Consider the following 25,168-nt stretch of genomic DNA (forward strand, 5'->3'; position numbering starts at 1 on the left):
CGCTTCGATCTAGGGAAAGCTAGGGAACAATCCGCCAGCAACCTCAAAATTGCTGGAAAAGTTGCCCTGTCTGAAGCGGGCCTAAGCTACTTAGATTTCACAAAAACCAAAGCTTTGACAGTCTAAAGAAATCTTAAGAAAATTCAACCGCGTATCATAATCCCATGGCAACGATTCCAGGGTCCGATACGGAAACTGAAAATGTTTTTTGACCCGACCCCTCATAAATTACCTATGCATCATAGACAGTTGAATAACTCCTTATCTGTATCAAAAGATAAAATCTTGTCAGCAAGAAAGAAACCAAGGTTGTCTTTCTTGTGGCCGAGCTTTCTTCGCCAACGTAAATGCCACAGGCGCCCACAGTGCCATTTCTTGGTTTGTCGAATGTTAGGCCTATGTGGACCTCGGCTCGTTGAGGGGTATAGTTTTTCTGTTCTATATATTAATGCAGGTAATGTCATGCTCCAAAACATTCACATTCTGTCGCCACTGCTGCAGCATCACATTCACGTGGAGTTCCAACTTCCTGCGATGCATAGTTTATTGATGGGGACTGGCAGAATGGGGCTTTATTTTCTCTTCATTTGTATACCATTTCTCATCGCGGCATTTTATGCCCATAAAACATTCTAAAACCAAATTCACGAAATGTTCTGGCTCGCTTGCGGCCCTCTGCGGGTCTCAATTTGAGAGGTTGGGAATAAGAAGAAATAATGTACAATCTGTACGCCCCACCGAAGACCCTGTTTGAATTTTGTTTCTAGAAACTTTTCTTGCGTCTGTACATGTTAGGAACACTGGAGAGGTGGCGTTGCGTGGTTTGAGAGGCTCAACTGTATCCGCCTGTATATCCAACCGTCTACTCGCTCTTTAGCACCGGGCTCGTTGGATTTACCTGCGTCGGCCCACGCCGGTGCAGAAAAATATGGCGTGGCGCATAATTTCCGAATTGTTTTCAGATGGGCTGCACCCGTCGATCGAATACGGCAGTGTGCACCGATTAGAGCTCTTACGGGAAAAGGGAACAAACCTACCGTTGCCGCCGCAAAGTGCTTACCCCAACCCTGGTGGGCTCGAGACGACGAAAGTGCTGTTTGGACGGCGCCGTAACTGGCCCTCCACCCTTGCTCCCCGGTCGTACGACGGCTACACCACAGTTTATCATACACAGTTTGCCCACTGTAAACTAGGCCTGTGGTAATCAGGAAGCATGGTGTTGACAGCATTATTGCAGGCAGCGCTCCTCACCACATATCGTGCACTAAACCACTTTTTATGCTTCAGTTTTGTTGTTTTGCTTTCAAAGATGGCAGCCCCCATGGTATTTTGGTTCTCTTATTCCTCGCGTTGCATATTGCTTGAATTTGAAGCGCCCGTCACAGGACAGCATTTCCGGGCGATCACATTCAGACAAGAAATATTTTTTTCACGTAGGGGGGACTGTTTATTGGAACTCTGCATGGTACTATACATAGTTTGATCAAATAGAGTCACAAACATGGCACATGATACAGCCATACAACGAAGGTTTGCACGGATGCCGGTCGATTTACAAACATGAAGCGGGGTTGACGACCCTTTTTTTTTTTGTTTCTTTTCGGTGTACTGGCATGTGACAACAGAAATATTGTGGATGGCAGCTTTTAGGGCACGTGTGAAACACAATGATCAAACACACGGCTTAGTGCAACAGATTTTGTCAGGTCACAAGGACATCAAGAGGCACGAAAAACAGAGCACATCAAAAAGTGAACAATACAAACTCAAAACTGCATGCACGCAGCATGATCTACATTAATTAAGAAATTCTACAGAATTGAAAGCATCTGACTGTTTCCGTGTCATAAGTTCTCTTGCTTAGATAAAAGCTCAGGCTTTTTAGAGTGCTCCGAGCCCTTTTACTGATCAAGGGCATGGCGCGCATTGTACGAGGTTTCTTAAATGATACATTTCTTTCTCTCTCAGTTTTGTGTGGACTAATACCATGAACCGAACATGCGAGAGAGTTTAAGCAGCTACATCCCTGTTTTTTTTAGCTGATGTGAACACTTAATTCTTCTCGAACACCGATTGACAAGGAGACATAGTGCCTTTTGAAACGCAGCAGTTCACCAATTTTTTTTTTTTTTAATACAATTTGAATTAGGGTTTGTACCTACCAGAACAATCACACATGTTTGCACCAGTTGGGTGCCTTTATTTTAAGAGCACTACAGAACACATTAAAACGAACGCGATCAGTAAATACTAAATCGAAACATGCGACACGGGAGTACGCTCAGTGATTTCTTCAGTTTCGTTTGGGCTGCATTAGTTCCGAGCCCCTCTCTGCTTGTGCAAAGCCGCAGCTACTTTGTTGTTCATGGATCCGAATAGAAAGACGATTCGGGCACTAGCTTCATCGATGCAAGGAGGGAAGTCAGCACCTCACAAAACCTAAAGGGATACTACAACGAAATTTCGGCGCTCATTTTTTGGTCTATATGTGTTCAAAGGAGCAGTATCACATCGAACACACCAATATCTTGTTAAAAAAAGTCACGAAAAGGAATTTTTAAACGATTAGCAAAGAGCACCTGCTGGATGTCGCTAACGCCTCGCTTGTAATGCCCGTCTAGGAACCTTGACAGCTAGTGATGGAGGTTGTCTCGCCTCCGGCCACGACAAGAGAAGAGGGGAAAGAGGAACTCCCCTCTTCCCGAGAATGCCTTTTGTGTTTTGCAGAAGTCGCTGTTGTCCCCCTACAAGATTACAGATGATTAACCCGTCCCTCAAAATTCGTACAAAAGCAGCCGCTTCGGTGGCTGGAACGACTAGGCCATCCTCTCGACGTCAGCCTCACCGTAGCTTTGCTCGTCCTGAGACGACCTACGTCACGATTGCGTTGGATGTCACGTGGTCTCCGCTGGGCCTTCTCCGAGCGCTTGCCAGAGTGGGCCGTTTATAACGAAAAATACAGCCACCAGGCTCAAAATACAAACGTGCAATTGTCATTTACGGATATCGTGGATCATATTCAACCTATTTGTGAACACGACGGGAATACTTCAAATTTCGTTCAAGTATCCCTTTAATATACACACGTTTATAATTCAACGCTACTTTGTTTAAATTTATTGCACATGAGTCTGTGTAACGGCGACTTCCTCAGCGATATTTGACGCGGAAAGGAAGACGTTCGAAGAAGCGAAGTATAATATATAACACAATGCTATTTGCAATAACAAAAATTAGAATAGACAACTTACCAGCTTCTCAGTGGGTGCTTTATTATCAGCTTCGAATGCTTCAAATTTAAACGCCAAAAACGCGAGTGTACTCCCCAATCTCCGCAGCAGCTGGGCGCCTCGTCTCCTCTCATTGGTCGTAACCCTGGGTAACGGTGTAACGCTTTTATGTCAAGCATTCTTCTATTCCTCCCGAAAATAAGCGGGTCTCTTATATTTTTTAAAGTTAGTATTACTGGTGCAATGACTGTTTTATAGTGATTACTTTTACACGGCGTTCTGTAACGAGAAATCAGAAACATAAAAAGTGTTTAGTTCGCGATATATGGTGAGGGGCGTTTCCTAACGGCCAATTACCGGGAGGTGCCTCGAGTGGGACCACTGTATGCTCATTCAGTGTGGGCTGCACGATGCTCTCCATTGGTCGGGGGGATTCCCTCTCCCGTGGGCATGCGCAGCCTTCCTTTGGCTGCTCAAGGCCTCCCTTGCGCCGGTGACTATGGCCATGGAAAGAGACAAACTTAAGGGAGCAAGTTTTAGGCGTCGCAGATTCGATTGCCAGACAAACAGGATATCGTTCGAGAATTGACCAAAGTGTTGGGACTTGAACGCTTACTCTTCGAAATAAATTGAGAACGATCGAGCTGGCAAAATTTTGACGTGACAAAAAATGCCGATTGAGAAACGGACGACGTGCGCGCCGTTCTCGAGACCTTCGAGTGCGTCGTCCATTTTCTCCATTCCTCCGGTTTTTGCAATATCTACGCTGGCCGGCCGTTGTTGCCCGCCCCAACATCGGTGTGCGTAGAACGATTCGGTTGGGAGACTATCCCGGGAGCCCACTCTGGGGAACCGCTTCGTTCCTTGGCACCGAGCTCGGGGAGATTGTAGCGCCGTCGTTTCTGTCGCGGCAGCCGCTCCAACTACCTGCGGGAACGGAGAAGAGCGAAGAAGAAAAAGGAAAATCTCGCTCGCATCTGGAACAATGTCCCTCGTTGATGTTGCGGTTGTTGTCGTTGTCTATGTTGTAGTTGGTGCAGTAAGGCGTAAGGTCTTGGTTGTCGATGTTGCTAAATCCTCGAAAATATCGCCGCCTCCTGCAGGAATTCAAGCTGGCTGGCTGCTTGCAAAGCAAAGGCATTACCGTGGAGCTATGCCACGGTGTACTTAGGGTTTTTATTGTGCCCAGTGCACGCACTTTCTGGAAAAGGAAGAAAAGCCGATAACAAAATGCCGTTGTAGCGCTATCAATGCTAGGAGCTCGTGCCGGGAGACGCGTTTTGGAACAAAAGAGAAAGAAAAGCATTGGGAACAAAATGGTCAGATGTGTACTTTGTTCCAAACACTTTTGTTCACGCACCCCATGGTGCGTGAACATGACGCCGTTGCCCTGCGCCTTTGCCGTGAGGTGTCGCAGCCGACGCTGTTACTGCCTTGTAGATTAGAGCAGGGCTGCTCAATTGTTTCTCAAAACGCAGCTAAGCAATGAGCTGGGAGGGAGGGGAGGTGCGCCCCAGAGGCCCCTGACGTCCGGTTTCCCCGCAGGCGAAGCAGCGGGCCTCGGTGCTGTGGCTGGTGTCGAAGGCGCACAACAACCGGGTGCCCCCCGAGCTGCGGGACCCGTTCTACCGGGACCACGAGGACCAGGAGCGGCTGAAGCCCCAGATCGGCCAGGGGCTGGCCAGTGCGGAGCTGTACTGCCTGGCCCTGGCCAACATCTATGCGGACCCCAACTACCACAGCCTGAGCCACCAGGGGGTGGTGGGGGCCCTGCAGCGCAAGGGGGTCGACCTCGAGCCCCCCGAGGACCGCACCCCGCTCACCGAGACGGTGCTGGCCCAGACGGCGCCCCTGCGCATGAGCGCCCACATGGCCGTCATCGGGGGCATCATGGACCTCTACGTCAAGGAGGTGCTCATCCCCATCAAGGTCTTCGAGGTCGTCAGGTGGGCCTTCTCGGTCGGACCTCCCGGCTTCCCGCGTCCACCGACCGGGGGCTTCCGATCGTTCGCGAGTTGACGCAGAAACGGCGAGACGGTTATCGCGGTCTCACCCGAGCGTTCCTTCGTCCGCCGGTCGGCTCGTGTACGGGTTGCCGATCGCATCCAGCGCGAAATGGTGGACGGTCACAATGGACCTTTTTCGAGTAACGAGCGCCGTCTGGGGAGTTGTCTGTGAACTACAATAGAAGAGCAGCCCAACATGCCTCCGCCCGTCAAAACACATTGGCATCGTGCGGTTGTATCGGTTTTCGGTGCTTTTTATACCCCATACTACCGATTACTAAAAAACAAAGCGTCAAAATAGACTAAATACGCGCGCAGATAGATGGTGACAATATTGCTGTTGCCATTTTCGCAGGGCACCGCGTCCCGGTGTCTCGCGAAAATGGCGACAGGCGCAGTATACGCATGCGCAGAAGCGTACTGGAAAAAGGTCCATCGCCGGTGCTTGGTTCGTAGCGGCCAATGGACTTTTTTTTCTTTCTGCGGAAGCATCGAGACCCGGACCAGCTGGTAGCGATTGATAGTTAGGACACAAACAAGGACAACGACGACGGACAAGTGCTCGTCTCTTGTACTCATCTTTCTTGCGTTTGAGTTTCTTGTGCGCTCTTTTTCTTGTAGTTCGTTAGTAAACAACGTACAGTGTGTACGTTTCGTATCGTAGGAGTCCCGTCCTCTCTAGTTAGCGGAAGGACCGCCTGCGAACGATATCTTGGCTCGTGCCCTACGAGGCAAATTAGATCTCGTTCTTGCAGTGACCAAGTCAGACCTCTGGTCAGGAATATTTTTGTCACGCTAGGGGAAAGTGTTTCCTAGGGACAAATTGAAGCGCCAGAGCGACGCCACCAACTTTGACAGTCGGCCAACCAGGTTGCTCGGAGAACCCGACGGACGAACGTGAGTTCGAGTGGCGTAGCCAGGAATTGTTTTTTTTTTTGGGGGGGGGGGGGGGTCTTGTTTCATCTTTCTGTGTAGTAGTTGATGTACTGAACAATTCACGGGTGCGGACACGGCTGTCCCCAACCCCCCGGCTGGCTGGAACAGTTCGGTAGTTGTCAAAGGATGGTCTTCCCTTAGACCATCCTCCTGCCTCTGCCACTGGGGGTTTGGACGAGCCAGTGCGCAGAAAGTTGGCGCTTGCATCTGCTCATTCGGGAAAACCCAGGAAGTCGTCGAGAAGATGAAAATTCAGAAATGCCACCTCTACTTGCGATTCAGGGCTCATATCATTTTTGGAATGAAAATGCCCTTGAAGGGTTCTGGATATCCTTGAAAAAAGAATGTTTTCAATATCCTTTTTTTTTTTTCCGCTTTTACCTGGATGCACTAATCCGAGTTTTCTAGGTCGGAAAGCAACCGAGTTTCCTGACCAGGAAGCGGTAGTATACATCCGAGGACCGTGCTGACGCCAACGACCCTCCGAGGTCTTTGCAGCGACGGTGTGCAGTAGGAAGTTTTGCTCGGGCTGTGGGTAAACACGTTTTGCCCGGCCTGGCTGTCGTCGGGGAAACTGCGGACGAGATTTCGCATTTCCTTGGAACTTAAATATTTGATGCCGTTGGAAATTCCTGTATCTGACGCCGACTGTATACTCGTCATCTCGAGAAAAAAGCTAATTTTGCGCTTTGTTTATGAGTAGTTCTTGCGAGATTTGGTTGTCAGGGGAAGAAGCAACGTTTTTGGTGTTCGAAATGTCTAATCTAAAATGCATATATCTTAATTCTCCGCATAAAGGAGGAAATTAGCTTGCAAAGAGCTGGAGTTTTTTTGCTACAGTTCTCAAGGTGAGAGCAAGCATAGATCTTAGGTTAACTAAACCTCCGGTCTCCGGAAACATGTCCCAAATTCCGATGTGTCTGTTAGGGGGGTGGTCGTCTTCACCACACGTGCTGAGGGCTCGCCGGACTCTGGACGGCGCGATAACTGTCTCTATCGGTCCTAGTTCACTACACCTCGTTAATTAGCTTTCGAGTTACGCGTAGTACATTTTATAAATTGGGCAAAAAAACCGAGCAATGGAGTCTAGGACCCCAGTTGCACATTCGGGCGCGCAGTTAGCGTCTTTGACCGGCGCATTTACCGTCGAAATGGGTCTTAAAGTGGCAGTTGGTAGTGTGGTGGGGGTGGTGGGCTGCCCGGCAGAGCCGGCCTGAGGCCCCGTTCCCGGCAGGCGCTTTGCGGCGGTGGGCTACCCGGAGGAGGTGCCCGTGGACGCGGAGGACGCTGCCCTGCTGTGGCTCAACAAGTGCTCGGTGAAGATGCGGCACCGCATCGAAGACCAGCTGGGCACCTGCCGCTCGGAGGACGGCAGGCACCAGGTGAGCCAGCCGCTCCTAATCCCTCTTGCCATTGATCCGCAACTTTATTCGGAGAAATGCTTTTCCGTCTTCCGTCGCTGGTTGCACTCGCTCTGCTCTGGGCCACGAAATGGCGGTGTCCGCGAAATGATCGGAGAACGGAACGACGACGCTTGGAAGGAGTGGGGTTCGTCTAGTGGCTCTAGGCCCTCCCGGGCTGTTCCCATTTCCCGGGGACCGGTTGCGGGACCTGGTCCGAGCAGATGAGCACCAGGCTGCCCTCTGCACCGGAAGCCGTTGGGAGTGGACATGGAGCGTCTAGATGGTGTGAGATCTGTCAATCCTTCCACGGCCCCTCGATCCCTTCCTGCGAGCAAAAGAGTGTTTCTGAGGGGGAGAACTTGTTCCGTCTGCCGTGACGGATAGGGGGGGGGGGGCATATGAGGGAAACTGCAAAAGCCAAAGCTGCGGCGAAAGCATCGAATGCGGCCAAAGTTCGGGTGTTTTTGCTGCTCTGTTATCTGCGCCCGCGCGAGTGACCGATTTCTTTGTCGTTTTATAGAGTAATTTTACAGGCTGTTGAGGTTCCGCGAGAATTACGAAACACTCTATGCCTCAAAATTGTAGCGTGCCATGTTGCAAATCGAGCGTGACAACAAACTCAGATCGCCGATACCACGAGGTGCAATCTGAGGAAACACGTCAGGGTGCCTGGCTGCTAAACATTTTGCGGCGAGGCGCCGACGAAAGGAGCCGGTTGCGGACAAGATCTACCGAAAAATAACGTGCAAGCGCCCACTCAAAATTTTGAGATAATCGTGACAAAATGGGTGTCCGGTCATCAATTTTACATATCAGTGCACTGTGCATATATTCTCAGATCTTACAAATTTGGGTATGGGCGCTTAGTGTGGTATGGGCGGATGCGCAATATTCTACGGTAGTGCCGTTGTGTGCCCACAATCGACGACTCGGTCAACATTGACAACGAGCGTGATACGTTATGCAGATTACGGAGCCATATTCTTTTTCGGGATAACACTTCTGAAATTATAATGACGGCCAATATATTTGTAGCAAAAATGTAACGGTGTGGTTGGGTTTGAATTTGTTAGTAATTAATTTTCGACGGAGATAAAACGAAAGCCTCGTATTCGGGTCAAAGGAAATGATCCATTACAACCAGGCTCTCTCACTCTACTCTGGTGCCGCTTAGAAGTACCCCGTCAAATGTCTCCGTGGAATTCTTGGCAAATGCGAGGGGTGAGGCAAAGCAGTCCACGCGGTAGATAGAATGCAATTAAAGATTGTAAGTACAATTTTCGAGCATAAAAATACATTACCCTCGTGTGTGCTCTGTCTTATTTATGACTCTTTGTATTGTGCTCGCTTTAATTACCGTTTCTTGGTAGAGAGAAACAGCGCTGTTTCACAAATTCATCTCGTCTATGTATCGCAGAAAAAAGAAATTTGTCTCGTTATGCAATCGGAGGTATGACGACCACGCCGCCCCGTTATTTAAAAAAATAGATCTCTTTCAAATAACAAACTTCTACGATGATTAATAAGTTTGGTCGAGCGAACAAAGATATACTTTGCACAATTCAGATAGCAATTTGCTTCCACTTCCTTCCCTGCAGTTAAAAAGGAACTTTGAACGCCATTCTCTATCTTGAAGTCTGGACGTTTCCACGCTCGAGGACAAACTATAGTATTCGGAGGCCATATTCACAAAGAGCTTCTTGAAGTAAAGCACAAGGAGGGTGGAAACCTGAAGGTTTTATTCTGGAAGAGCGGCGCTTCTCGACCGCCGACGCCGGTCAGAATCTGGTCACGAGCCTCGGCGCAAGGCATGCGCTTCTCGGCTTGTCAGTCTCACGCCCGGAGCGCGTGGATGTCCGAGTACACAACACTTCTTGGATTACGGCAACTTAGCTACAAAATTTGAAAGTTAGCCACATCGTAAGGAGTGGAGAAATCAGTGTCCACAAACACTTTCTTAAAGAGGCACTGACACCCCAAGAGTTTTTTTTTTTTATTGTCTAAAACGATGCACGTTGTAGTCATACATGCAAAAAAACAAAAGCATCACAAAAAAAAATACATTTTACGCACGCGCCTGTTTTTTTCTTTTTTGTTTTTGGCGCCCTCCTCTCTCGCTTTTCGCCTCCTCACTTCTTGTGATTCGTGACGTCAAGAATCACGAAATTTAGAAGCTTTGTAGGCTACATTTCTATAACATTTAATAACGGCACTCATAAAACATGTTTTTTAAGGCAATTGCGAACGCACTACGGCCCTTCTTTTTGAAATACCAAAAATCGGGAGTTTGTTGTGGCGCCGTCTCCTGGATTTGTATCCTCCGACGGAAAACAGGCGACACCACTCCAAACCGGTCCACCGGCGCTCGCTCCTTCCCTCCTCGCTCTCGGTCGCAATGGCAACAGCAGGGAGTCGTGAAAGAAAGTGGACTCTCAGGACTCCGCAATATTTGACGTCAACGCACCGGCACGGATCGCGTGGGGATTTTGAATTCGGCATTTGGAAATTGTTTTTTTACTTCACAAATACTGAATTCCCAAATTTCAAAATTTGAGGGTAATGTCCCGGCATTGTTTTCAATCGTTTCGGATAATAAAAAAAAATGATTTTGATGTGTCAGTGCTTCTTTAATTTAGACGAGGAAAGTGACATCTAGGTTTGTTTTAAATGTAGGAGCGCATCGGCAGTTGCACTCCTACATGCAAGAATGGTCCTCCAGCCCATCCTTGCCAGTCGTGCCTCCTACGAGCAGCCGTATTTTGGCAAAGCCTGCCCGACTCCCTGACTGCTCCGATTCCCGCCAGCCGAGAGGACATTCGCTAACTACAGCATAATGTAGCGTGTGCTAGTATTTAAGCTCGTTTAACTTGACTTCTTGCATAAAATGATCGTTCTAGTCATTCCCCTTTCATTTTTAAGTTTAATTTTAGGCCTAGGATAGGTCCGTTCGGTGGCACACCAGATGCTTGGGCCTTGCCACCGAATGAGCACTCCTGTCGTGTTCCCAGTGCGCGATGAAGTATGATGCCGACACGGTGGTCTTGGGAGCCGCCATTTCCTAGTTGTGCTCGACTTGAGCCAACTTCTCGTGCGTCACGACCCACCTTGGACGAGCACAAAAACTCTCTTTGTACGTGCGATTTCCGAAAAATAGCACTCTCTAAAATAGTGCGAGCAAAGCGCAGTTAGCGTTCGGCGCATCTGCAGTTGCGACGACACTATTCTTAGCGTGCACTATTCAAACACTCCCTAATGACCCCGTGAGGTTAAACAAATAATAAGCGCAATAATTTTTTTCTTTCCGTCGCACGGTCTAGTTGTTTTTGCTAAGTGTCGTTTGCTCCATACCAAAAATGCGTTTCATCGTTAACTCATTCTTGTCATAAACGTGAGAATACTTGAGCGTGATAGTTGGTAATATATGCAAACTTTGCCGTAAGTGATGTACAGGGCGAATACATGTGCCGGCAACAAAGGGCGAGCCGGCTACACCATCATTGGAAGAAAAAGTTGTTTATTTTATTTGTCTTCATCGCGATGGAAGTCTTTGGTTTCGTGGTATTCATTTATCATTTTGTCAATTTCTTTTTTTATATGTATCGAAACCCTCGAGCTTGTGGTTTTTTTTTTTAATTCATCAGTCCGGCTTGTTCTTGAGCAGAGGTATTATCTTGAAGTTGCAATTTTTTTCTTCGGCACTTTTGTCAGTCCTGCGTGTTTTTGTTAGCCTGAGTAACGGAGCTAACGTCTCTGAGAAAATGCTTATTTATTAGAGAAGAAGACTAATGGAATTGATTTACGTTTGCTAAACAGTGACTCTGAACATTCGCAGTTTCTACCGATAGAATGTGTAGTCACCAAAGATTGCCCTTTATTCCAGACCATACTATATTATCTCGGAATGGTTCTGTTTTTTGGAGACAAATGTAATTTGCAGTTTGGTTCGATAAACCCATTGTTTCGTTCTCTTTAGGCCAAAGTTGCGATTCTTTGTTGGCCATAAAACGAGACCCTCTTTTGTGGCTCCGGAGCTGCTCCAAAGGAGAACTTTTCCTGCTCCAAAGCGGACCTAGTGCCGCTCCTAACCTGCTTCATAGCGGACTTTTTGCTCCTCTATGCTGGTCTAAAGATTTTTTCTGCTCCCAGACCCGCTACAAGAGGCTCGTTTCCACCCTCGACGAGCATTGGGCCCGCTTGTGGTCCTGTAAGGGAGAGCTGTACTGATCATTTGCGGCGTAATTCCGATCTCTCGCTGTCTGAACATTCAATTTCACATTTCTATGGGGTTTTCTACGCATAAATTATATCGAAAACAAGTTTTCTTTTTTTTATTGCAGTTTTTTATGGTAGATAATGCAACCACAGTCTGTCTCGAAATTTTCTTAACGTTTCTCTCTAGGTGCAATGATTGACACGATTGATTCAAAATTTCTTTTGTGCGTAACATTTACGCATTAACGTTGCACCTCCATAGCCACTCGAGCAAGATGCGTCGCTTGCGGGGACATTGTCGCCGCGTCAAAACCTGGAAAAATGCCACAACTGCCGAAATTTTGGGACGGAAAGTAAATGCCTGCCTTAGAGACTTGTGCCGCACGGAAGGCCATCTCCCAGTCTCCTTCCGTCCCTTTCCTCCCGCACCCTTTCTTGGCACCCTCTCGAAAGGAGCGGGTCTCTGATTTGCTCTCTGCAAAACGGAGGAGCGTCTTCCCTTTCTGGCCGCTCCGAGAAACCCCCGAAAGGGAGAGCGGTGTCGACCTCCGGATAGATGGACAGTCAAACCCTCGATAGCCTCATTACGCGAGCCGACTGTCGTTGGGACGACGGCGGGTATCGGCCCCGACCGTGATTCGATTCGACTAAGCCGAGATGGGACGCTATTTGGATCTCGGTCGAGACCGAAACACAACCAAATTTGGTGTCGCGCAGTCTCTCTAAATGGGGAAGGAACTTTTATTGTCGACGAGCCTTTGAAGCGAAACATGATACGGCTTTCTTTTTTCGGAGCAAATAAAGGAAAGCCTGGAGCGCAGATGGGGAGACGACCCTGGTAGGAAGTTTGCCGAGTAGTGGCGTCCCAACGGGGGCTGAGGCCGGTCCGGGGGCAGGGGCGCCCCCTGGTGCCGCACATCCCCGTGGTGCAGGACCTGGGGGAGCTGAGTGACGGCTGTGCCCTGGCCTCCCTGCTGAGCTTCTACTGCCCGTCCTTCCTGCCCTGGGAGGACCTGTGCCTGAACGAGCCCATGAGCCTGGCCGACTCGCTGTACAACCTGCAGCTGGCCCAGCGCTTCTGCGACCAGCACCTGCCCCACGACGTGTGCTTCCTGTCGGTGGAGGACGTGCTCTTTGTGCACCCCTCGGTGCGCCAGAACCTGCTGGCCCTGCTGGCCGACCTCATGTACCTCTTTGAGATCCGGCCGGCCAAGTGCGTGCGCCGCCCGGGGCTCCGCCACGACCAGGAGACCCCCAGCCCCCAGCACTGCCTCCAGGGTATGGGCCTCTCTGGAATAGAGCAAAGTTTCCATTCTTTTTGCTGTACGTCCCCACCAAATGCGATTTTACAATGCCATCTCTAGCTATCTAAAAAAAACTGCAAATTTTGAGTCTCCAGGATTTAAAGTAGCCACAGGAGAGGGATTTTCTTAGCTTTCCCTCTTTTGTCAAGTGCCGTTGCCCTACGGAGGTTTTGAAGAGGTTCTACCGAATGGATCTGAGAAAGCTTGCTGTCGTTTGGAAGTAGACAGAGGCCAAGCGCGCTCGCAACTGAAGGTTTATTGGAAACAACATACTTCACCTCGAGAACCGTAATACACGAGTTTAGCTCCTCGAATTACGAATTTGCCCCTTTATGCGGAGATATGTAGGTGCATTTTAGATTAGGCACGTGTTACCTTATCGAGACGTTTTGAAAAGCATGGCTTCTTTCTCCGAGAACCACATCTTGTAAGAGCCACCTGAACAATGCGGAGAACTTGATTTTTTCTTCGGGTGAAAAGGGGTGCGGTGCCTGGCTGCTCAAAAGAAAACCTCCTCATCTGTGAGGGCACTGATACATGGGCTCTCCCCTTGCTGTCTCGCTTAAAATGCCCGTTATATTTGCGCAACTCCCGAGAATCGTTGTTCTTTCCCATTTGGAGCTGCTTGGGCACTTACCGCAGTGCCCTGCCCGACGGGGACTGCTTTCTTCACCGAGCATATTCTCTTTCCCTCTTGGTTATGCATCTTTCCGTTGGCCCCTCCTTTAATTTTCCCCGTAGGAATGTTGTCCACCCCTGCCACTGCGGAACCTACAAACTGCTGTGGCATACTTTGCCCTCTTTCCCTTATTTGTTTGGAATGTGGATGAGAACGCTTATTTGGTGCAGGAAACACCAGCTCGGGAGTGTGCAGCCATTGCTTCCTAGATTGTGAAGGGATCACCACCAGTCTGGTTTTGTTTCTAGGAGGAGTCGTTTTTTCAGCTGAAAAAACGACTCCTCCCAGAATCTTTCCCCAGCTGGTTACGCCCATACCAACGCGCTGAGAGCAGGCAATGAAAGGGAGCGGTTCAAGGGTGGGCTGAACAGAGTAGAAGCAAAAGCTGAACAAAACCTAGCACGCCGACATCTGCTTGCCCCATTAGGTTCCTCACGTGGTTCTTTCATTTTGACAGGAAGCATTTTACGTACGAGGGAACGTCGATGACAACTTTTTTTCTGAACAATAACTTTTTTTTTTCTGTCCAAAGTTTCTTATTTTAAATATCCGGCTGTTTTTCTTTACCTCTTTTTTTTTGTATTAAAGAACTATTTATGGTTCTTTCCTGTTTCAACAACCACGTCAAATACCGAGACTGGGTAATTTTTGCAAAAAACTAATTTTAACAAATTTCGCGATTTAAAAATATGAAGAAAAACACATTGCTCCGTTGTAACCAGTACGTACCGCCGCTACACGTCGTCGCAATTCGAGACGTAAATTGAAGTGTCGTGCCGAAGGCTTACGGGGCAGGACGTCACCGACAGTCGCGATGCTTGGGAGCCACACGACCTGCCACGGAGACCAACGGGATTGCCCGTGGGCCGTTGGTCTGTCCCAAATTTGGTCGTTCACTCGCGCACGAAAAACACGGTCACCCAAGAGCGGCGAGCTTACCTTCCCGTGCGGTTCCCAAGTGCTAATTAGCGGCCCAGGTTCTGGGAAGCCTGCAAATGGCAGGCAGTAAAGATCACTGGATGAATGGAAGGAGCGTCCTGGGGTTGACCGGGGGGCGTGCTCACGGAACACTGGCGTGGGCGCAGTGGCCCGCCACAACGGGGAATCCCTGCGCAAGGCCCGGGCCCTGCAGAACTCGTGCAGCCACATCCCGGACCTGCTGTGTGCCACCGGCGAGCCCCACACGTGAGTCCGTCTGGCCCCGGGCTCTCCGGAGCCGCCTGGTCTTGCTCGCCCGTCTCTCGGGCTTTTTCGCCGGGAAGCGTCTAGCCGACGAGGCCTTGGTCGGCGCCTTTGGAAGCGAATGAAAAAAGTTTTGTTGCTCGGCCCTAAAAAGGCGTTTAGGGACCCCATTTAAGAACCACTGGTCTAGGGTCTAGGAAGGTGCTTCGATACATGGTATATCAGCTTCTCAATGTACATTTCTACAAAATTTAACCTTAAAAAAATGAAATGATGTTCCGCTTATCGTGGCTGAGGAACATACACGAAAGCGGTCCAACCGGTTTTCATTTTAGATCCCGCCGGAACTTTGGCCGTGCTTGGATTAGAATACCGGGGCAGCTCGCGATGTGAATGAATTTGGTGGGTTATGGGGACGCGACAGCGAGCGAGGGAGGAGCTCTGAAAGATGTGTTTGCTGACCCTTGTTGATCGTGGGTCGTATGCAGCGAGCAGCACAACGGTGCCTGGCCGGAACATCCCCAGGGAGGACCGAAGAATGACGGTGAGGGCCTCTCCAATACCTTGGACCACACACCGGCACAACCAACACTTGGCACGACGTGGCAGGAATGCCCCCGTCGTCCATCGGCCCAAGCAGTCCAGTTGCGTGCGTCTGTTAGCAGATGCCGGCCAGTTAGTGCTGCAATGCCGACTGCAAATTTTCTTTCACATTTCCCGTCTTTTCATCCGTGGGTCGTGGCAGTTTGGCAAGTTGACATCCCCACAATTAAATTTCCAGACTTGTAGCGCATTTCCAGCCGAGCGAACTTGCATATTCAGATTTGTGCAGTTTACATTGCCTAGGATATGTTCGATGCCCCGTTTAATTTGTCCCCCCCTCCCCGAGAAAAGAGCCCCAAACTTTCTTTTTGTCTCGTTTGTTTCTATATTGTTTGCACGTCGTAACCGAGGCACAAGGCTTACGTCGTTTGTACGTACAGGGAGCACGGAAAAAGGAACAAACGACCGTGCTTTATAGAGTGTGCGGTGGAGTCTCGTCGGGCAAACCTGTGCTCTGGCGAGGAGCTCTAAAAACAGGGAAGCGCTTTTGTCCAACGCTGGGGGTGTCCTTCCCGTCGTTGCAGGCGGCACGTCGAGGGGCCAGCGCTCCCTGCTGGCCAGGGACGAACGAGACTCGGACCCCCTGAGCTCCTCCCCCAAGTCCAGGTGAGGGGCCTTCGGCCGCGGGAACGTCCTGGTCCTGGCTCTCGGTCGTACAAATGTCGGGGAAAACGACCGGGTAACGCCGGCGTCTCGACACGTTGCTGCGGAAGCTCGCGTGTACCGTCGAGCTGAAAGCAAGCCGCAGGGGAACGAGCGTCTGCCGCACCCGCCTCCACTGCCGTGATGTGGCGGTTGTCGGGTGGAAATAGAGGGACCGCGTTCGAGGACGTGGTAATCGCGCCGGTCAAACTCCCTCCGGGCGCCGCACCCTCGACGAGGCTGGCGCCGCGGGACCGAGCCCCCCGAGGAGGCGTCGTCTCCAGTCGCCGCACTCCCGTCCCTGTCCATCTTGGACCTGTCATCGCGAGCTTGAGCGTGCCAGTACCACGTCCAGAGCCTTCTAATTGTTGCCGTTCGAAAGCGTGGCTTTGGTAACTCAAACGCTATCGTCGGGTTTGGGGGAAAGTTCCTCTTTCCTGTTTAGCAAACGCCGGAGAGGAGGCGACCTCCTCTTCAGCGTTTCCTTTGCTCGAGTGGCGAGGGGGGGGGGGGGGGGGGGGAGCTTCCCCCAAACTCGACCCGTTGCCAACTATATACCTTGGGGTCAAGTGCGTCCGCCGTCCCTCCAGCTTCCATCGCGATCCTGCTTTTCTCGTCGCGTAATGTGGGAGGCGACGAGGTCGACGCTCGAATGAGGGTGCCGAGGCCCTCTGTGCCCGTCGGGAACGGGGCTGGGGCGGTTGTTGAGACAAGAGTCCAGCCCGACCCACGATCGCGTTGAACAGCGCCAAAATGCGACTATGAAGCTCCCGCGCATCTGCCGTCGCCGAAGCGAGACCGGGAGGCGTGAAACGATACGTAGAGCCTCGAAAGAACTGTGGCTCGCCGCTCCGTGGAGGTGTCTTAAAACGTCTACGCCCGCAGGAGCCGGTCGGACGAGGAGGAGGAGCGTGCGGGGCGCCCCTCTCTGCGGCGACGGTCGAGCGTGGGCCCCGAACCGCTGCAGCCGGCCCGGCTGCGGGAGGCCAAGGAGCGCCAGAACCGGGAGCCCAAGCACACGGAGCGTGGAGAGGACGCCCCGTCTACGAAGGAGCGTCCGCCGGAGCTCCCTCCCCAGGAGCCGGGACTGCGCCGCAGCGCCTCTCGGTCGGAGCTGTCCTCGCGGGGCTCCCCGCTGCGCCGGAACCCCTCGGGCACGGACCTGTTCCGGCCCTCGCTGAGCCGGAGCGCCTCGCAGACGGACGTGCGGGGCAGCCCCCCCCGGCGCAAGACCCTGGAGAGCTACTACGACCAGCTGGGGGGGGCCGAGTCCCTGCAGCGCACGGCGGGCTACCCGCTGCGCAAGGAGTCCTCCCTGTCGCACGTGTACAACTTCTCCGGGGAGAAGGCGGCCCTGGAGATGAGCGACCCTTTTGAGACGGACATGTTCGCCCAGCAGCGGGAGAAGCGCACCACCAGCTTTGCCCAGCTGTCCCGGGCCAAGGAGGAGCCGGGCATCCACATTGTCTACTCCCGGGAGGCCCCCCGGGGAGCCCCCGAGCGGTCCGAGGAGGGGCCCCTGGCGGCCCGGCTGGGGGCGGTGCGCCTCAAGCTGGAGGAGCGCCGCTCCAAGATCGAGCGGGAGAAGCGGCGCCTGGAGGAGCGGGTCAAGCGGCAGCGCCAGCAGGCCGGCCAGGCGGCCTTTCTGCAGGCCGTGGGACGGGCCGAAGCCCGCCGGGCACCCTCGCCCCCGCGGGAGACCGCCCCGTTGGGCGACGCAGAGGCGGACGTGGACGCGGTGCGCCGCAAGTGGCTGGGCCGCAACGGCAGCGCCTCGGACGAGTCGTCGCCCCGCTCGGAGGAGCTGGACCTGGAAGGCTGCGTGTCCACCGTGGAGCGGCTGGATTCGAGCCTGACGGACCTGGAGGCCGACATTGGACGCATCGAGCGCCAGCAGCGTGCCATCCGGGACCTGGTGCACGGGGCGCCCCCGGCCCCGGCCCGCTTCTTCCTGCACGAGGCGCAGCCTGAAAGCCTGCCGCCCCCGGACCCCCGTGCCGGGGACGCGGCCCCGCCCCTGTCGCTGCCCCCCCAGCTTGCCCCGGCCTTCCAGTTCCAGCCGGCCAGGCGCCAGTGGGGGCAATTCCAGCCGGAGCAGCACTGGGGGCCCCCCGTGGTGGCCCTGGCGGAGCAGCCCCACTCCCGACCTCAGTGGGGGCCCTCCGTGGCCCCCTTTGGGGACTACCTGCTGTACCCAGCGGATTCCGGCACCTTCCAGGTGCGTTCCCCTCGGCCTTCCTCCGGGCAAACCTCTCTCAAAGATGATGGCGAGGCGCTCCCTGCGCTGGGCGGCGGCCTGCCGACCTCCCGGTTTCTCTAGCTTGATGTCTCGACACCCCAACGGACTTTCCCGCTCAAGTCGGTGTAACCGCCTGACGTTGGTGGCACGTTACGTTCTGGCATCGCATGACATTGCACTGTCGCGCGACATGAAGGGTGACGTCGCGACGTCCTGTCACGGTGCTGCGTGATGTCAGTGTCGCGCGATGCCACTGTGTCGCGTTACACCATTGTGCCACATGACGGGACAATTGTTTCTCGAAATTTACCGTGGAAATATCTCTGCTCCAATGGAAAGTATTGCTCGGTAAAGAACCGGTCGTCTGCTATTGCGCGTAATGAAGGAGGCACAAAATAGACGAGAGAAAGTCTGAGAAACGCGTGGGACGGGCGCATTACTCGATTGATCGAGAGGGGCATCACGCCGTTGCTCCTTCGGTCGGCATTACCCAAGTCCTGTCTGTTACAATATGCTAAACGGGGCACTCTAGTGCTTCTACAGTGGAGCTGTTAAGGGCTTGTTCCCCCAGAATCGTGTCCGCAGACAAACAAATGTCAACACAAAATTCCTGACAGCTACTGCCATCTATGAGCGACGGCAGCAACCTTTTTATCCTTTCCACTCTGGTTTTCACCGGAGTGAAAAGGCTTGAATTTCTCTAGGCGTCGTCCTAGAAGTTGCCCTCGAGGTCATTTTAGAACTTATTCTTGAGGTCGTCCTAGACGTCGTCCTCATGGTCGTCCTTGAAGTCATCCTTGGGGCCGTCCTAGGAGTCGTCCTAGACGTCCTCGAGGTCATCCTAGAAGTCACTGAGGTCGCCATAGACGTCGTCCTTGAGGTCGTCCTAGACTTCATCCCTCAGGTCGTCCTAGGCGTCGTCCTTGAGGTCATCCTAGAAGTTGTCCTTGAGGTTGTCCTAGACGTCATCCTTGCGGTCTTCCTAGAAGCCGTCCTAGATGTTGTCCTCGAGGTCGTCTTAGAAGTCGCCCTTGAGGTTGTTCTAGACTTCGTCCTCGAGGTCGTCCTCCAGGCATTGTCCTTCAGGTCATCCTAGACATGGTCCTAGACGTCAAAAAGATTAGAGCTTTGCTGGTCCGCCATCTTTACGTAAAGTTGAAGGGCTCTAAATTTTTTAGAAGCTTCTTTTTGGTAACATTAATAGACAAACTTGAAAAAATACAAAATAGAGCTGCTAGGTTTGTTCTGGGACGTTACGGGCGGAGAGAGAGCTGTACTCAAATGAAGCCTGAACTGAATTGGGAACCTCTCTCAGCCCGCCGTAAAAAATTGTGTTTAAAGTTTCTGTTTTTGATATTTAAAAATAAAACTGGAATTAACAGTGAAACTTACTTAAAAGAACCATATTACATTTCTAAACGGAACGATCATGCTTTCAAAATTAGAGTTCCGCGCCAGGACGAGCATGTACGCCAACTCTTTCTTTGTTAAAACGATACGAGAGTGGAATGGGCTGTCGGAGCTGCAAGTGTGCAGTGAAAGTGAAGGTGTGTTTTTTTCAGCATTGTAACCCCCCTGCTGTAACGCCCTCGGGCACTGCGGGGTAATCTCTGAATAAAGAAAAAAAACATATTGCATGTTGGGCTTTAGTCAATTAAGATGACCAGTTCTAGACGCAAGACGTCTTTGTAAACCCACAACAATTGAAATATGCGAGATCTGTTTTCTCTCAGGAGGGGGCCGTCCTCGGGTCCCCACCACCTCCATGAGATTTGACCAATGAAACTAGTTACAGCAGAACCCGGATTTATCGAACTCAAAGGGGATCGTAAAATAGTTCGATACACCGTATTTACTCAAATGCAACGCGACCACGATTGTAACGCGAGGGGTAACTTTTCACAGCGCGAAAAAAAAAGAAAAGAACACGAATGTAACGCGAGTAAAGTAAGGGGAAAAAAGTACCTTTATTTGTTGCACGTATAATGGCCAACACCTGCCGGTTTCTAAAAATAAAATGAGTTTGCTCGCTCGTCGTCGCTTTCGCCATCGGTGATCAAGTGTCCCCGTCGCTTTCATCGCCGTCGTCACCGGTGGTCGAGCCCTCTTTGCCGCTTTCTTCCTCCCGGATTGTCCTCCGTGCCATCCAGGTCATTCGATATAGAGCACTTCTTAAACGCGCGAACCACCATGTCGTGCGGGAGGTTGTACCACGCGGCGGACACCCACTCGGCAATCTTCGCGGCGCTTGGTCGCTTTATCCTACCCGAAGGCGTCAAAGCCCAATCTTCACGCATCCAGTCTCCGTACAGCTGCCGCATCCTATCCTTGAGAGGCTTATTCAGACAGACGTCTAACGGCTGCAACGCGGACGTCGTACCTCCAAGAATAACAGCGAGCTGCGTTTGAGTTTCCCCCATCATCTTCTTCACTTCAAGAGTCAGGTGACAGCGAAATGAGTCTAGAACCAGGATGGAGGCAGGGTGGAGGAGTGCAGCTGGCCGTCGGCACCACACTGTCTTGACCCAGTTGAGCACAAGCCGAGTGTCCATCCAACCTTCTTCTTGACAGTGGACAATCACATCCCTGGGAAACAGCTCCTTCGGGATGGTTTTGCGCCGGAAAATGATGTATGGCGGCAACTTGTGCCCATCCGCCAAGCAGACCAGCATCACGGTTAGCCGCGTCTTCTCGTTTCCTGTAGGCCTTATGCGAACTTGGGGGGCACCTGTTTCACTAGCAGTCCTTGACATGGGCATGTCCAAGAAAACGGGAGTCTGGTCCACGTTGCCAATGTGCCCCAACGGCATTTGCGACGAGCGGCACAGGTCGATCGCGTGGCGCTGAAACTAGTAGCTTTGCTTCGTAATCCGATGGTAGCTTCTGCCTTATCGGTGTTGTTCACCGGAGGGAGAATCCATTCCTTCGCGTGAACTTTTGCGCCCATCCACGCAATCCCTTGAAATTCTCCCGAGGTATCCCCATCTCTCGGGCTATGTCTCGGGCTTTCCATCGTATCAGCTCAACGCTGACCCCCAAGAGGCGGTTTCGCTGCTCAATTACTAACTTGGCCACTTTTTTTTTCAAGTTCTGCGTGACGGCCACAACGTGGTCCTCGGAAGCCTTTTCGGCCGGGTTCACATTTGAAAAGCGCTTCACGTTGGAGCCTCCACCCACGGATAGTTGATTCTGTCGCATCTAGCCGTCGAGCTGCGGCAGAGTTTCCGATTTCCTCGGCCATCCTAATTGCACTTCTTTTGAAGCGGGCGTCGTACTGAGCTCGTCGTGTCGCCATTTGCTCGATTCCAGTCGCAAAAGCACGTAGCAGCAGCTCACAAAACACGGTCTACACGGGCACGTGGGTACGGTAACCCTAACAGAACGGGAAAGCATTGTGAAGGTAACCCGTAACCCTCATATGGGCGCAACGAGTCGCAAACAAGAATAGGATTGGATTGCCTGTTTCCAGTGTGTATGTTGCCAGCACAAGATTGAAAGATCGCGACATTTGTCGTAGCCATTTTAAAGAGCCTGTGCTGCAAGACCGGCAAGGCAAATTTTGAGGCGTTTCGATTATAACGCAAACCCCCAAATTAGGTAAGGGAAATTTGGAAAAAAACTCGCGTTACATTCGAGTAAATACGGCATCGATAATTTGATATACAAAAAGATGTTATATTAAGCTCCGGTTGAAATTTCGGCGCGTCTCTGCTAATACCGAAGGCCGCGACAAACGGGACCTTACCAAATAGAGCCGCTAACTACACTAGAGCTTAGTCGGTGAAGATCACAAACACCGCCGCGTTTACGCGACATGCTATTGTTTACGCACGCCTGGCCTTCGCACAGCACCGGGGACAAAACACTAATTTAAAAAAAAAAATGAAAGAACGGAAAAAGCGAGCTGCATAAAAACAAACAAAAAAACACTCGATCCATAAAATAAAGTTAAACAAGCAACAAAAAAAGAAACCTCACTAAATTCAAACAGCAAAAAAAGAAAAGCAAAAAAAAAAAAACGCGCAAAGCAAAAACTGTGAAAGGAAAAGGTAAACACAGGTAAGGCATTCAAAGTGCTCAACCGTTGTTGTAGATAGAGCACTATATAGCTCCTACAGAGCAGAGTAGCGCAATCCTTTGAACCCCGTGTTTTGCCGACAACATGGCCGACAGAGCGGCTCGGCGCGAGTCACGTGGTACTCAGGGTTCCAGGAGGCGGCCCGCCCTATGGGAGAATACATGGAGATCGACACAACACGGCTGATTAAAAAATGAACGGCGAGTTCACACTTTTCAGAACTAGTCTGTCGTGAAGTTAGTAAAGCACTAAACACTTTTTTAAAGTTTTAATAATATCGGATGCCTGTGCAAATTTTGAGAAGGCAATTTCCAAGGCAATGGCGTTTGAAGAAGACGATTTTTGCTCGCAGCGGAGATGGGCTTTTCGGGTTGGCCGGAGCGGGTCACGTGAATGGTGTGACGTCGCCGTGTCGTCTGCTGCATGATGCCGCTCAGGCAATTTTTTAAAAAAAGTCAGGTCCTTGCGGGGCACGAAACTTAGCGCAAATTATTCTAAAGTGTTCCATTATTATGTCAAAAACGATTGCGATTCCGTAGATTCCCACACTACTGAAGAAACAACGATTTTCTCACATTCTCCATGCATTTCTGACCGCAGTTGGAACCTCCGGGCGTTCGCCGCTAGTCGCCGAGAGGCGGCGTTCTAGATTGCGCTACTCTGCTCCGAAGGAGCTATATAGTGCTCTAGTTGTAGACACACTCAACTTGACAGGCTTTTTTTTTTGTTTTGTTTTGCTTTTATTTTGGGGCTAAGGAGCACTCCCTGCCTTCCCTCGGGCGTGCCTTTCTTTCCCTTTGCTTTTGCCATCCTCCGCTTTTTTTTTTCTTTTTCTACAACCGCTTTTTGTTGAGTATTTCCGTGCCCCTATGCTGGCTTGGCAGTCTGCCAGCCCGGCAAAGGGAGCTATGTGCTCTATGGGTGCAATCTGAGAAGGGCCGCCGTGCTTCATTAGCTATATTTCTATGGGAGTTCATGTAAGTTCGATACAAAAAGACAATGCTCCTATACAATTACACGTGATTTTCAAGGGCATGTTTGGACTGTTCGATATAAGCAATAATTCGAAATACCCGGGTGTGATATAACCGGGCTCGACTGTAATTGCATAGAGATTCCGAACACGACTATTATTGCTCTTTTTTGTGCATTATGTGTTGGCAAAAATGTAAAATCCTCGGGTCTTAGGAGACATAATACGGCAATTGTTGTTTCAAAATGCCACCTGATGGCACTCCCTAGTGTCCGCTCCAAGGTGCAGAAAGAGAGGCGCGTTACTAAATTGAATGAGATATTTAATAGGGAACTTCCACGAGTGTAATTTAGAGGTTTTTTTTTTAGGATGCTTAGAACTCGTAGAATGCACCATAAATAATAGATCTCAGAATCCGCTTGAGCGCCCTCGATATTGTTAGTTTTGGTTTCGAGGCAATCATCATAGTTGTAAGGGGGAAGAATAACAAAGACTGCGTTCCATCTCTGCGGGCGTTCTTGGTGGCCTCCCTTCTGGACCTGTCCGTTGGAATTGTCTGGGACATAGAGATGCAGGAAACTCTATCAGCTCATAGTTTGCCAGAGTCTCGACCTTGGGCTATGTCTTCCGAAAAAGGCAGGATTCCCCCTCGTGTTCTAGAGGTAGAGTCCCTGCTAAGGAAGCTATGGAACAAGTGCTGAGTGTTGCCTTACTTGGGTAAGGTTCTGACGACAGCGACTTGTTGTCACAGGAAGGCGGTCGGCCTCCCGAGTAACGATGTGAAAGAAGGGGACCGCTGACCGAGCGATAGGGCCACGCTCTGGTGGAGAGTCTTACCAATGAAGAGAGACGGAGGCGTGTGTCAGATATATAAATGACGTTTAATTTGAAAGGGATAGGGTAGATAATTAGGCGCTATATAATATGCAAAAATCACGTAGACATCAAACGGCAGATAGCACAGGTACACACAGTATAGCGGTTTACAATTTCATGCTCGGGGTTGCCTAGACAGTACTAGAAAAATACTAAGTTTAACAGAGTCCTAATGGTAAACTAAAGTAGGAGAATAAGTGAGTGCAAAGAAAAAGTCTCATCTGGCGTTGAGGTGCTGGCGTCTCCCTGCGCGGTCCGTCCGAGGTGGAGAAATTCCGGCGGGTGGCTTGGCACACCGTGGGCGCGGCTCACTGGCCCCGCACGCCCACTTTTTGCGGTCGCACACTCACTGGAGGCTTCGTCCGGTGCCTGGCGTGGGGCCGTCGACAGGGTCTCGTCGCGATCCGACCGTTCGCCTTAGAGTTCTCTCTCGCACTGTCAGTCCTGGCGACCCCGCGGTTCCCGCACTCTCTTTGTTCCCACGGTAGGTTGTTGCCCCCTCGGTCTGACCCCTGACCCTAAAGCAGGGTTCTTCTTAATACCAAGACCCGCCAGGCAATTCGAGCGTTGACGAAAAACATTCCAACAGCGGGCCGCCAGCTCGCCTCGTAAATCTGGGGCTGCAGAGACCTGTGTACCCCCCGAAACCACTCTAGGTTGTGTATACGAAGAAACACCGAACATGCGGTCGCTTCAACGAAGCGCTCCCTGCGTAACCTGACACGCGCCTGGCCGCGAGCTCATCCGCCGAAGGCGGTCGTTTACTTCCCTGGCCATTATTCTTCCGCAGACGTCATCACGACCC

The 25,168-nt window shown here is 51.2% G+C and overlaps 1 protein-coding gene across 3 annotated transcripts in view; it reads left to right on the forward strand.

Annotated features, from left to right (window-relative positions):
- Positions 1 to 25,168, forward strand: part of LOC8025554 (patronin) — an 86,588-nt gene that overhangs the window by 21,401 nt on the left and 40,019 nt on the right. For all 3 annotated transcript variants that reach the window (XM_029976135.3, XM_029976136.3, XM_029976137.2), the window contains exons 2-8: positions 4,776 to 5,176; positions 7,407 to 7,554; positions 12,684 to 13,065; positions 14,856 to 14,955; positions 15,441 to 15,496; positions 16,080 to 16,161; positions 17,083 to 18,415. In XM_029976135.3, the coding sequence (XP_029831995.2) occupies positions 4,776 to 5,176; positions 7,407 to 7,554; positions 12,684 to 13,065; positions 14,856 to 14,955; positions 15,441 to 15,496; positions 16,080 to 16,161; positions 17,083 to 18,415 (2,502 nt within the window). The remainder of the gene's footprint in view (positions 1 to 4,775; positions 5,177 to 7,406; positions 7,555 to 12,683; positions 13,066 to 14,855; positions 14,956 to 15,440; positions 15,497 to 16,079; positions 16,162 to 17,082; positions 18,416 to 25,168) is intronic.

Source organism: Ixodes scapularis, unplaced genomic scaffold, assembly GCF_016920785.2.
Source record: "Ixodes scapularis isolate PalLabHiFi unplaced genomic scaffold, ASM1692078v2 PGA_scaffold2__306_contigs__length_199485367, whole genome shotgun sequence".
NCBI classification, from domain to species: Eukaryota; Metazoa; Arthropoda; class Arachnida; order Ixodida; family Ixodidae; genus Ixodes; species Ixodes scapularis.